This window comes from Apteryx mantelli, chromosome 3, assembly GCF_036417845.1.
Source record: "Apteryx mantelli isolate bAptMan1 chromosome 3, bAptMan1.hap1, whole genome shotgun sequence".
Taxonomy (NCBI): Eukaryota; Metazoa; Chordata; class Aves; order Apterygiformes; family Apterygidae; genus Apteryx; species Apteryx mantelli.
In genome coordinates this window covers 70,538,406-70,552,642 of record NC_089980.1, presented here as the reverse complement: position 1 = coordinate 70,552,642, position 14,237 = coordinate 70,538,406, and the positions used below count along the sequence as shown (strand labels likewise).

Below are 14,237 nucleotides of genomic sequence, written 5' to 3'. Positions count from 1 at the left end.
TGGGTCCCACTGGAGCCCGGACTGCTACAGTGCATAGTTCCTTTAAATTCTAATCCCTTCAGTGTTGCAAAACTACTAACAGTCACCATTGCCGTCTTTCTTAACAGCTGCCGTAAACGAAACCAAGAAACTAAGAGGCCTTACCTAAAATGAGTTTTAGCTTGGACATAAGCTCTGATTTGCCAGAAACAAAACAAAACAGAAATGAATCACTTGACCTCACATTCACAATTTGGAAATTTCCCACAGGCCAAATCTTTCATTTCCATTTCAGGCAACCTTCTCACTGATGTCAATTGGAGTTTGCCCTTAAAAGGACAGCACTTCCTAGTCAGCCTTTCAAAGGAATCAAGCTAATGTATGGATTGTTTATGGTTTCCAGTTGACAAGCAGAGTCTAATGGTTTAAAAAGGGCTTATAAATCAGTCTTCGAGTAAAGCAGAAGAGCATTAGCATTCTATAATCACACAGCAGTGATTATAGAACAAGTTGCTGTTACTTCTGTATGGAGGTAAAATAATGAGGAGCAAGGTGAATTCAGAATGGAGAGGAAGCAGCATTTAATTATTAATTGCCTGGGATACAAGGGTAAAGAAGATGCTCTCTATACCTTAAGTGTAAATTAACATTTGTTTACTCAAAAAGGCTTACACAGGCTTTCTTTTTGCATACCACTCAGCAAATTTTAGCTTTTTCAGAAACAAGCCAGAGACCAGATTAATTTAATTACCATTGAAACCAGAAATGAAAATGCACAAAAATAAGTGAATAAACAAAGTAAACCCACCTAATAATTTTGCAAAACCTGGGGGATTGGCTACATCACCTGAGAGATGCTTCACATCTAACAATTTATTGGGAAGGCATAAAGTTGTGGAATCTGGTTGAAATGCCAGATTGCTGTGTTACTGCCAAAGTCAAATGAAGCTTACCTGTCAAATGCAGGGGCATTAGCTTCCAGACCTCTGTTAAGCCTTAGATGATGAGAACCCACCTAAAATAAAATATTGGAAGGGAAACAAAGAGAAATAATTCTCTAAGCTGCTAGACTCCTAAATCACTAGATGTCTCCCTCCTTCCTTCAGAGAAAACATCTCTTTAACAGCACCAGACACGCCTAACAGACTCTACGCACCCACACACATAATATCTATCCTTAATACAAAAGCCAGAGCTTTTATTAGACAACAACATTTACAAGTGGAAACATGATCATCATTAAGCAATAGGATACCTACACATCTTTTTATACCAAATGAATCATGTCCACTAGCCAATTTCCTTCAGCAAATATCCCACACAGCATCACACAAATATGCTGCATGCCTAGCTTCTTCCTGCCCTTCACTTGGCCAAAAAGGCTGCAGTTATGACAGTTCCATGGATTGTGTGTCCTAACTTGCTTCGTCTTTCATTATTTACACAGACTAAAAAGTATCAGAACTGTCCTTTGAAAATGTGAAGAATGAAATCCTGTGCCACTGAGCTAATGGGAGTTTTAATACAAATGTCAACAGTAGCCTCAAGCTCCTTTTGAATGCTAGATACCCCTATTACTACTCAATGCAGAGGGCTTCTTTCCTCTTCAAAAACTACATTGCTAATCATTTATAAGATCATGCACTGTTTCCTGTACATCATCATCTTTATTTTTTTTTCATGAGGTTGGCTTATGCAATCCTTTCTAGCACTGGTGTCAGCAGTGCTCACATCCAAGGAATAATAATTTTAAAAAAGTTTTAAGTATTCACCAACACGAATGAAGGCTGCATAATGTAATCCAGATTAAGCAAAAATTCAGACCATGTCCCTTATAAAAAAATGAAAATTCTGTTTAACTAAACATGCTGCCCACTAGTCAAAAATACTTAACTCAGGGGAAAAGCTCTATGGCTTTTGAACATACAGAACAACAGTGCTGGATACAGCTACACCATGGGTAGGAAGCGTGCAAACCATACGGCCAGAGCGGCTTTATAACAAGAAGAAACTACTGCTCTGGATGATGCTAACAGAGGTCATCTTCCTTTTGCACTAAATCCAGCACTTCTGGATGGCACCTTGATGCTAGATTTAATGATAAAACAACATATCAAATAACCTTTAACAAATATAAAATACATGTATATTACATGTCTTCTATTTTATGCATATATGTGCATATTCATTCCAGTTACTTATCTCTCTGTTCAGAGAATGTGAAGAGTACTAGATTCACATTTGTAATCATATATAAACTGTAACTCACAGATCATATGTAACATGGTAGGCTTGATGAAATAATCTCCTGATGAAACCCTACATTTCTGCTTTGCGGATCAGATTAGAACACCATCATATTCCCTTTTTTACTGAAATCTAGCAGACCCACTATCTGGACATTATATTTTGTTTGAAGGACATCAAGCCAACTTGGCATTGCAGAAGAAAAGGTTGTTCCAAGTCAAATCAAAAATGTTATAAAGATATTGCTGTAAACCTCACTTCAAACATCAGGACAGAGATCCACACAAAGACTTTCCTGCAGATGCACACGAACACATGAAAATATTAAACTTCAGGAAGTATAGCCATTTGCCAGTTTTTGATGTGCGATTTTTTTTTTTAACATGCAAAATGACCTACAAGACAAACCTGAAATGAAAGAGCTCAGCAGTTTCATAGCAGGAGGTCATCAGCTCATTCAAAAAATTATTTAATTTTATGAAGCTTCTAAATTATAAGTAGCAAGAGAGACAAATAAGGTAGGCTTTTTTGTTTGTTTATTTACCTGAAGTCCTGGTTGCTCCCAAAACAGTGGAACAGAACCTCTGATCTGCACAAAGGAAGAGACGTCATCATCCAAGTAAATGGTCTGAAACAGTAAAATAAAGGGAAAGAGTTCTCCAGTCAGGCATGCCAGTCTGTGACTCCTCGATCAGATGACAGTTTAAGACACTGAACTCAAAGGGTGACAAAAGTAAACAATGAAACTCAGTGTATCTCCTTACTGCTCAGTCATTTTTCCATAGGCTCACAAGCAGGGAAACAAAGCATAGCATATTCGCTTTCATGCCATCACAGCAGATCCAGTTCACTACTCACCAGAAATACGAGAATTTAAACCACCACCACTGGTAAGATAAAAGGAATCTTTCATCCACAATGAAGATGGATTTGATCTACTTGTGGAGAGACTCAGGAAGACCAGCCATATACTCTCCCTCTGTCTCTCTCATAAAACTTTACTGGGCAAAATGTCATTGCTCCTTGTGACCGATGATGGGTAATGTCAGGTGTGGGATAAGCTTATCTCTTGCTTTATTTACTATTTCTTATTTCATTGCACGTTGTGCCTTGTCAGAGCATCCAAATAAATCTCAGCAAAACCAGCAGCTTCACCACTCCCATTCTGAGATACAGTGAACAGTACGTGATCTATTTCCTTTCCAAGAGCTTCACAGCGAGAGGCTCCAAACTCTCCACTTCATTCCCTAACCAGACCTCAAACTCTCCCTTCATATTTGTTGTTATGAAAGCTGTTAACAAACTGATTTTGAGTCAAAGCTACGTGAAGAACAAAGGCTCATTTCCCCCTTTGCTTTTGCCCTCCACCAGCCCCCGAGCAAAGCGTTGCACTATATGTGAACATGGCACAAAAGGTACTATCTTCACACAGAGCGACTGTGCAAAGCCAGGCTCGCTCCCCTGGCCTATACTTAGCAGCGGAATCTGGCTGTTTTCCATGTGCGCTATATGATACGCATCGCTGTTATCTCATGCTTCACAATGAGTCTTCAGCAGCCCTGAGGAGGAATGGTATCCATACAGGTCATCCAGGTAGCTTCTCTTCTAACCACATCATATCATTTAGCACAGCAGTTGCCAGCTGGCTAGTAGTCCTCAAAATAGAAAATAACATGAAAACAGGTTACCACACAGCTTTAGTGTGGTTTGTACTTTTGGATTTGTCACTAGACATACCGCTTGGATGGCTCAGGAGAAGTGCCATTTATCTGAACCTCGGCCTCTCATCTTTACAGTTACCACCAATGTAAGATTTTTAGAGCTACGCGTGTGAATAGAAGTATACCTACAGCAGAGGAATAGGCATTTAAATACTCTGTCACCAATTTCATCTAATTAATTCCTACAATATTTTTGGAGGCCACTTACAATTATTCCTACTTCATTAAGAATGAAAGGTTTAAGTGGCTTTATTAAGGACACAAAGAAAGTCAGTGTTAGAATGGCAGTTAGCCCAGATGTGCTGCAAAACTACACTTTTCAATGTTTTTAGCATCACACCAATTAATTAAGACTCCTTCTACGTTACACCTCCTCCTAGTGCAACTCCTGGAAGAGAGGGCAGGTGTTCCATATTAAGTTGTTGCTTGGAGAAGCTTCCTAGCAAGGCCTACTGCCCAGCTTGAGAAATGCAGGTCCAGAACATGCTCCCCAGTAAGGTTTTTGGAAACCTTGCCGTAGGGGAGTGCAGGAGTTAGTTACCATGGCAACACAACGGTGCACCTTTCCTTGCGTTGCTCTCCTCAGAGGAGCTCGTCATACAGTTGGACTATAAGAGAAGTGAGAAGGCCCTTCATCTTCCTCTTTATCATATCCTCACTGAGGCAGGTTGTCACAAGATGAGTCAGTGACTTCAAAACACTGAATCATCTTTTCACACACAGTCACCAAGCCAGAGGAGCCAATTCTAACGGAGGGCAAATCTGTGCAGCTCCACTGACAGCCGCAGAATTATCCTGACTCATACTAAACGAGAATCTGGTCTTGAATCTGAGCAAAGACAAGTCAGAATTGGCTCACTTCAAAATTTAAGAAGAATAATTACCTCAGTGATAAGTGAGATAGTTGAAATTAAATGTTAATGCGTAATCATGAGAATTACAGACAAAGCTTCCACCCAGAGAAATCAGATTTGTCCAATATCACATATAAAGTACACTCTGGCCACTTAGCTTACTGCGGAGGACCAGTTCTCTAACTAAATACATCAGGTTTCTTACAATCTTCTGGAACTTCCCATTTTCCCTAACTAACTGAAAAGTTGACAGTTCAAGCGTCTTTTTCACCAGCTCTTTTAAAACTTTTAGCTGCAAAATCTGATTTAAACAAACCATAATTCTCATTATAATACCTGCAGTTTAACATCTTCCTGAGCTATGGTATACATAGAAAGCATTTCATCACAGTTTTAGACCATCAATATATATCCTGTTTTCTTTATGTCAAATACAGAAGAAAAATACTGACCATTTCTGCCTTTCTGCACTAACAGATGCTCATATTTCCATTTATTTAGTGATTCAACACTGTCAGAGTTGATAGATGTTTGTCCCTACTATCATTCACATTTTCTGTTCACTGGTTTTCACCTGTTACCTCTTTTAACTATTTGCTACTCTATTAAGTTGCCCATTTGGAGAACTGAATAAAAAAAAAATTAAAACTATTTGCAGACCGTTCCTGTAATCTAATCAGGATGCCTGAATCAAAGCAAACATTTATTTTTTGTTCTGTGATCAATTCCCCTCCAACTGTCATGATGATGTCTGATACAGTACTCTCCTATGATGAAACAACATTTTAGAGAAATTGATGTTTTTATACACATCATGTAACTTTTAGAAATTCAGAGGACATTTCTGGGAGGATGGCGTCTTCTGTATAGGTCACTCATAAGAACGTTCTCCACATTAGCACATTTTTTCTCTCCTTTTACTTACAGGGCTCATCATCCTGTTCTCTAGAGCAACTCTGTGGTCTTTCACAGTCCTCTCACCTCATTCTTGTGACCCAGAAGAATCCAAAACTATTTTCTTCAAAGCTGCCAGTGAGTTGGAAAAGTATTTCTGAAATGAGTGGGAGTTTTTGCCAGTCAGTGCTTCCTAAACAGACTGTAACCATTTGTTAAAACATTACAGTTGTGCAAATCTCTGGGATTCAGCAGAGAAACTGCTTCATTCCCACCAAATCCTCAAAATCCTTACGGACTTCTTCATCTACCTCAAAGGGTCTGGCCCATAGAGCAATCCGGTCCACATAGCTGGATGGATTTTCAGACTCATTTCCTGAAGTTTCCCCTCAGACAACATAATAGCAACAGGACACTTCAACACATGTGCAGGACCTCTTAGCCTTGATAATAGATTGCCTGTCCTGTGACCTCTGGTGTTAAAAGTTACCATGCATCCATTTTGACTCCTGCTGCCCTAGACTCTTCTGGTGGTCTCGCCAGTTTGAGGATCGAGGGTGATAGTGCTGACAGTTCAAGAGAACAAGTTTCTCACCCTTTCTCTTCTGATCCATAGTGCCAGACCTTATCTCTTTGATCCATGGATCTTTCCTGATAGCACAGCCAAAGCTTGTGTTTCATGCATAGGTAGCTCTCCCCAGCTTTGAGCAAGAAACAAACATCTCTGTCATCCAGTTGGTGTCCTAATGCAGGCCCTCACAGTAACAAGTGCCAAACTGCACCTAAAAGTAAATCCCAGCGTGCTGCTCTGATTCATTGCTCAGAATGATTTATTCACTAATCTCTATCGCTTAGCTCTGTTAGAAGGAAATAATTATCCTGTCACAACTTCAAACAGCAGAATTCATCACAGACTCAAGGGCCACAGCCATACAGTCCATGATGAGATAGATACTCACACAGCTTGTTCTGGGATCCCCAGCTCTGACACACAACCCACAAAGAGCATGGACAGCAGATGGCCTAAACATACCATTCTGTGAGCTCCTTCAACTCAGACCACAGGATCCAAGGATACATTTGCCAAAACAGTCCTCTGCCATGCCTGGGGCCATACTAAGACCTGATCCAGAAAATAAACTAACCACATGATTGCATCCATTCCTGTCCTAGAGAGCCATCCAACACAGTCTAAGAGTTACTGTGAAAAAAGGATTACTTTTCTTAATCAGTGTCCAACACTTAAATTGGAAAAAGGGAAGGTTAATCCAAATTCACGGCATTTCCTTTTAATTCCTCATAAAGGCTTCCATTTTAGATGCTTCACCAAAAAGTTCTGCAAGGGAGAAAACAATGGAAATCATTTATTTATCTTTGGTAAATTAGAGTTGTTCCCCATAAGTCATATAGGACCATATACCACCACTCTTTGGAGAATTACTGGGGGAGAAGCTGAAAAGAAAACAGTGACAGACACATACATTAAACGAGGAAAGCATGCTTGTCTCTCATCACTATCAGGAGAAAGAATGAAAAGAATGTGACAGATACCCAACTTCAGGAGATTGCTAGGGAAAGAAGGAAGGGTGAAGGGAAAAGAGAAACCCCTGACAAAGCAAACTGTATTCTCAGTGGAGAGCTCTCAAACAGATGTGAACAAGGCAAAAATATATCATTTAAGCTACCAGCAGAAACAGAGGCTGATTTTAAAACTTTACTTGAGGATTATCTGCAGCCCTGCAAGCAGGAAGGGCTGCCCTCCCGGTACAAAATACTGGCAGCAAACCTGGAAGTATACTTTTTAGAGGTTTTTTCAAAGAAGCTCTTTTTTCCCCTTCATATTTTGTTTTTGCTTAAATCTTTCCTACCATTTTTTCTTTTTTCTTTGTAAAGATGCAAACCAAATGATCAAACATCCAAAAGATCATTTAGTAGTTTTATTCTGAAAAGCAGAAGTGAAGCGAGATATTTAACTTTTTCCCTCTTCTCAAACACAATGAGTCACAGCAGTTAAGTAAGCCCACAAGAAGTGACTCATTGCGGAGCTAAAATGCCACAAGGCTAACTCAGTGGGAGACAAAAGAATACCATCTATGCATAAAAGAGCTGCCTGCAGATAAGACTAATTGTTTCTTCCTCTTCTAAAAAACAGAAAAATGTTAGAAGTAATTCATTATAAAGGGGGGAAAAGTCCTGCCTTTTCAGAATCCTAGGGTGCTATTTATCCATGAAAGCACACAGCCAGCATGCCATTATACTGTACAGGCTACAGCAAATGGAAACAAAATGTTATTCAGCCAAGATATTACCTCATAGGTGATTAGTCAGTAGTCTACTATGAAAGCAGGAGAGAGTTTATTCTAGGACTTTTACTTCCTAATGGTAAGTGGATGCCAGCTTGAACTGGATCTCAGGCATCCCAGTGGTTAGCCCAACTTTGCTTTCTTAGGACATTGTTTGGTAAAACTACTGTTTATCACCACTAGCAACAGCAACTTCATTTTCTTCTTTAAAAACAAAACAAAACAAAACAAAACACCACACTATTCTTTAAACTGCAAATCCTTGTCATAATTTTCAATCTACTTGAGCTTTTTACCGTATAACCATTTCACTCTGGCCCTTTTGCTTACCCAGTTGCAAAACACTCAAAAGCCTTTAGTCCTCCTGCTTCGCAGCGGCTCCTGGCTGCACAGGAACAAAGCGCAGCAGTTCCCATGAAGAACCTGCCCCAGGCCCAGCTATTGGGAGCATTAGCGACCAAGTACTGCTTTGCCATTCACCAGGGGCCAACCCCCAGCTTTTCTGATGTGATGCAAAAGCCTTCTTATTTTTCATACTAATCATTTACAACATAATGTACTCCAAGAATATAATTAAATACAATGAGTTACTTCCAACCCAAGCAGTGAGCAGGGTAGCAAAAGTATTTCCTACAGTTAGACAACTACTAACTATAGTGTCACAAATTTGAGGCTGATCTGAAGAAAGCTGACTACTCTTTTCAACATTTTCTTTCCTTTGCATTTCAGCAAACGAACATTCTTCAAATCCTAAGTAACATACTCTGCCAGTGAGAAGGCACTCAACTAAAACAGCAGACTGTACCAAGTTATTACTTAAAGTGGCACATGTCCCTTCTTCTGTTCCCAAGTCCCATGGGAAAATTTCACTTTTTGGTGAGTAAATCTATCTGTATTTCCCAATGCACTGACAGATTTCCTAGAAATGTTTAGGTGTTGCAGGACTTGACTTGCAGTCGCTCTGGAACAGAGGCATAAAAGAAAATTATCATTAGCAGAGAATTTACAAGCTGACAATACAGACTCAAGCACTGCAGGGGAAGAGTTTGGTATCTAGCAAAGAGAATTTGCAGATGCCTGAATACTAAGCAGAAAGCTGCCAGGACAGCCTACTGGAAATGCAGTCAAACTAGGAAAAGAAGGGACACAAGCAAAAAGTCTCTCACATCCCAGGTGAGACTTTGACCATGGGGCAGAAGGTCACATGTGACATTTGCACATGCTTCGAGCATGCCTACAGTATCAAACCCAACAGGTAGACTGGGGAGTATCTGTCTGTGACTCCCCAGGCCTTTTGCGTGTGAAATGAGCTGAGCAATGCAGCACTGTCAAGTCTTAAGATACTTCTACATGTGTCATTAGCAGAACCAGGTGAAGCGCTTGAGGCTGTATCATCAAGGCAACATCTTAAGGGAAATTTTTAAAGTGCTCAAACCTTGCTGGATTTTGGGCAAACAGGTGCCTGAAGGCATTCCTACGTCATGCTGTGGGGTAACAGAGAAGACAGCACCAAGCGACCTGCTACACTCACACAATGCCATGAGGAAATACTGGTGCTAATATATGGACACTTTTGAGGCAGGATGCTACCCTTGGCAGAAGCAAACTACTCAGGCACAGTCCTGCAGTGATGGAGCTATATTTCTTCTGGAACAAATAATGACACAGATAGCTTAAGTATCTCTGCGCCACACTCAACTGTGTCACATAGAAAGGTCTCACCACCCTCCCCTTATGAGCATCACCTAAACAATCCACCTCATTGTATGTGCACTGCATGGAATGTGTGTGTATATCACAGAATCACAGAATCGCTGAGGTTGGAAGGGACTTCTGGAGATCATCTAGTCCAACCCCCCTGCTCAAGCAGGGTCACCTAGAGCATATTGCACAGGATTGCATCCAGGCGTGTTTTGAATATCTCCAGAGAAGGAGACTCCACAACCTCTCTGGGCAACCTGTTCCAGTGCTCTGTCACCCTCACAGTGAAGAAGTTTTTCCTCATGTTCAGGTGGAACTGTCTGTGTTTCAGTTTGTGCCCGTTGCCTCGCGTCCTGTCGCTGGGCACCACTGAAAAGAGTCTGGTCCCATCCTCTCGACACCCTCCCTTCAGATACTTGTACACGTTGATAAGATCTCCTCTCAGCCTTCTCTTCTCCAGGCTAAACAGGCCCAGCTCTCTCAGCCTTTCCTCATAAGAGAGAAACACAGAAACACATACACACACATATATAAAAATACATTCTACACTACATTCAGTTTTGTAGACCTGCCCTGAAAACACTCAAAACAACTGAGTTTTAGGAACAGATCCTTGTCCTTTGCTGAAAACTACTACCTGCCAATTTACCTATTCTGCTAGTAATTTCTATTTCTATTCAAAAAGGAAAGGGTGGTTACACATGAATAAGAAAGCACTCATTTCAGCTGGCACAGAAGATTTCAGATTCTTGAGGATCCAGTGGTTTTAATCCATTTTCAAGGTAGTAAGTTAAGCCACGTGTAATAAAAACAACCGACTGCGCTGTTATTTTGTTTGGCTATGTCAATCAAGGGAGCCTGCTGAATGCATTTTACCCATGTGCTTGCTCTCAGTATCAGCTGGAACTAAGGTTTCTACAAATATGTAGAAAAACTGTGTCATACCACCTCCTACTGGTGTAAATGCGCTCCTTAGAAATGAAAGTCCCTTCCCAAATGAGTTGCACTGGAATTTGCCTGACTATGAGAAGATGGTGGCTTTTCTCTGTGTTTTGATTACTAGCCTTTTGACTTCCAACTGCCACAGTTCCTTTCCTGGGCAGCTTCCACCTAACTAATACGATATATTCAAGCACTGGGAGTTCCTCTTCACCATAATACAGCAACTACTACAGTACCTAGCTTCTATAAATGTTGTCCTCACTGCTCTGCAAAAGTACTGTGAGGCAGGAAGTTAATGTTCACCCTCATTTAGGAGCTGAAAAGCTTACTGTACAAAAGTAAAGGCTTCAACCCAATAAGGCAGACAGGAGTAACTTTACACTTGAATATTTATGGTCATAAGAATTTATATGATTCTAGGTGACTTCCTTAGAACCAAAAGCAAATCTCAACTCAAGTCTTTGCTGAAAAACACTCCCAGAATCCTTAGTCAAAACTCTTTTACATGAGAGTAGACACAGCTATGCCGCTGTAGTACAGGGGATTCTAAAGTCAATCCCAGCAAACCTTGTAGCATGGACTAAGAGAGATACTTAAAACAAATGAAAGAAGGAAATAAAAGGTAGAGATCATCACTTTATGAAAAGCCTTTCAAACAAGTTTTTCTCCAATGTTCTATAGCATGGGAAACAGGATGAATTTTAGGAAATAATGTACTTGAAAATGTATGCAAAAAGTATAAAATAAATATGACATTTTCTGAAACATATTTAAAACAACCCTTTAACGTGGGCCTTATTACTGAAAATTCTAACTAAGTTTTGCGCAGCTGAGACCCTTCTGGTTATACATGTTGATTACAAATGAATTAAGACACAGAACTCTAAATAGTTTAAAAATCTATGTTTATGATTTCACCACAATACCAAACAGCCAGGACTTTCACATTCAGGAAAAAAATTAAAAGCATTAATGAAAAACATGTGCATGGAGAAGCCGGAAATACAGAAAAAGAACAGACTGCAAACAAATGCATAACGGGCAAGAACAAATAGATCTGTCATGTGCAGTAGTATCTTAAATATTCTTGGAAAAAGCACCTGGTGAACTCCTCTAATTTTTGCTGGAAACTTTGCCCCAATTAAATTAGAGTGGACTGAATTATTCAAAGCTATTGGACACATTCGCTTACCTGCTCTGTCTCAACAAAGTTAGACACGTGTCCATCATCATCGACCCCTCGAATGTGAAACCGGGCACCAGCTCGCTCACAACTGATCCGAGATATGAGGCAGGCTTTTGCCTTCTGGTGAGAAGCATAAACAGTGCGAATGTCCACAACACCACAGATCACTTTCAGCAACCAGTCAGAGCAGTTCACCTGGTAGTGTTTGAAGGGTCCATGCAGCAGCTGGTTCCTGCAAGGGTCAACAATGTACAGATGTATTACTTAATAAAATGAGACAGACAGAAACAGGCCCCATCCCACAATGATCACTAATTTAAGCAATTAATGTTATGTGATCCCTCTTCTGCTGTAGCTTTACTTTATCTGAAACCCAGATTGATCAGGAGAAAGTTATTGTAAATTACTACGGTGGACAGAACATGGCAAATTTTAATAGCATAGCTACCACCAAGCAGTTTTCCATATACCTTGTACCTCTGCTTTTTAAATTCAGGTGCAAATGTCCCCTCTTTTAGCTCAAGAAATGCATTTATACTTAACAATATCTTTTTTAAATTACAGTACTGTTAAGCTAATTACTTTTCAAACAGTACTGCCTGGACCTTAATATATACTACCAGGTGAAAAGTGATTTTAAAACCCACCGGGATTTTCAGGAAAACTCTCCAAACAGAGACTGGACCTGTGAATCAATGGCAATATCACAAAAAGTTCTACTAAAATTAAGGGGAAATGACTGTTTTAACCTTCAATTTATTTTCAGATCAACAACCCAAGAAACTTATCATGTCTCGTTAACAGTGACATCAGTCTCTTCTATTCTGATTTTCTTCCCATTTCACTTTTCAAAATTGCCTTTAGTCACAGATGAGAGCCAAGAAAATCCCTTTTATGATCATTCATTGCTCAACAGCAGATCTGTACAAGTTATTATACCTATGGAAACCCCCAAAGAACTGTGTTCTTCAGGACAGCATTTCTCTGAAATAGATGCAAGTTAATTTTACCTTTTCTTAAGTAAATGAGTAACTAAAAGAGTATGTTGCAGCCCTTCATCCAAGTTCCAAACCAGATAAAAAGGTGGAACCTCTCCATGGGCTACTGTTGGATTAGCCAGAGACAGCAAAGTGATACAGAAAGTAGAAATTTTCAAATATTTATTTCCCCAAGAGGAAAAGTTTAAAAAGACAGTCTAGGTAAGAGGCAGTACAGGTAAGAAGAATTGTTTAAAAGATTGTTTCTTTATTAAGAGATACCTCTACCTTAGATGTTTCATCACTGGAACACAGCTTGTTTGATCCACATGTCATACTTGACATGTTTGGAGAGTTCTTTAAGAAGGAGGGATAATTAGCATGGCTGAAAGCAAGTTTTGTATTTCACTCTTCTTACTTGGAACGCTAGATCTTATCAGTCAAAATCACATCCAGTTCATTCTGGATAAATAATATGACAATATATTATATATATATAAAATAGTTATATATAACTATATTATTTATCCAGAATAAACTGCTCTCTCATATTTATTTATCATCTGCTGTGAACTTTTTTGCCTACTTAATATTCACCTACTTTGGGCCAGAAGATATATCACGCATTCTAGCAGCATGCCCAGGTATAACTCTGACAGTTACCTGCCACCTACATTATATAATCCTTATTTATTTCCAGGACAGCTGTGTTTCCTGTGTTTAAAAAGCAAAAGAGGAAGGTATAGGAATCCAAGCATTCTGCCAGAACTGGTAGAGCAAAAAGAATTACCTTAACAGTGAACTCACCCAGGGGAGACAAAACTCAGCTTCTATGTGTTTTCCTTTCCCCTCAACCAAACTTTGCCACAAGAAGAAATATTTTTACTTTGTTTTATAAGCAGAAAAAAGTAAGAAGCTCAGAGAAATGTATCACAGGAGTTTCCTTGTATTCAACATACCTTTACGCTGAGCTGCAAACATGTTAACATTAATGTTTTCAAAATAAAAAGTAGGGCACATTATTGAAATACTTAACTACAGACTTTAAACTCATATACTTTTAAGAAATATAAGATACTTTAGTATATGTGATGTGATTTATTAACAATTTCAGTGGAGGTTATGCTACACTTGGATAACTTTTAAAGTAAATTATTAAAAAGAACTGAAAGGGAAACTGTTCATTACATAAAAAGAAATTTTTTGTAGTATGAACAATAGATCTTGTATTTTCTTTTTAAAAACACAAAACTTCCAGTTATCAGAATTGCATTTCACAGGCAGATTAATTTTAATTAAACAGAAGTTACTTGTTTGACCCTGTTTTACCATGAAATTACACCATGAGTTTACACCACTGAGGCCACGTGTCCTGTAAAATGACATGTTAACAAAATGAAAGGTGGCACACCTGAAATACACATTCGTTCTCT

The 14,237-nt window shown here is 39.3% G+C and overlaps 1 protein-coding gene across 1 annotated transcript in view; it reads right to left on the bottom strand.

Annotated features, from left to right (window-relative positions):
* Window positions 1–14,237, bottom strand: part of SYNJ2 (synaptojanin 2) — a 72,649-nt gene that overhangs the window by 37,390 nt on the left and 21,022 nt on the right. Inside the window, exons 4-6 of the mRNA XM_067293606.1 lie at window positions 11,834–12,059; window positions 2,771–2,854; window positions 933–994 (exon numbers count right to left, since the gene is read on the bottom strand). Coding sequence (XP_067149707.1) covers window positions 933–994; window positions 2,771–2,854; window positions 11,834–12,059 — 372 coding nt within the window. The remainder of the gene's footprint in view (window positions 1–932; window positions 995–2,770; window positions 2,855–11,833; window positions 12,060–14,237) is intronic.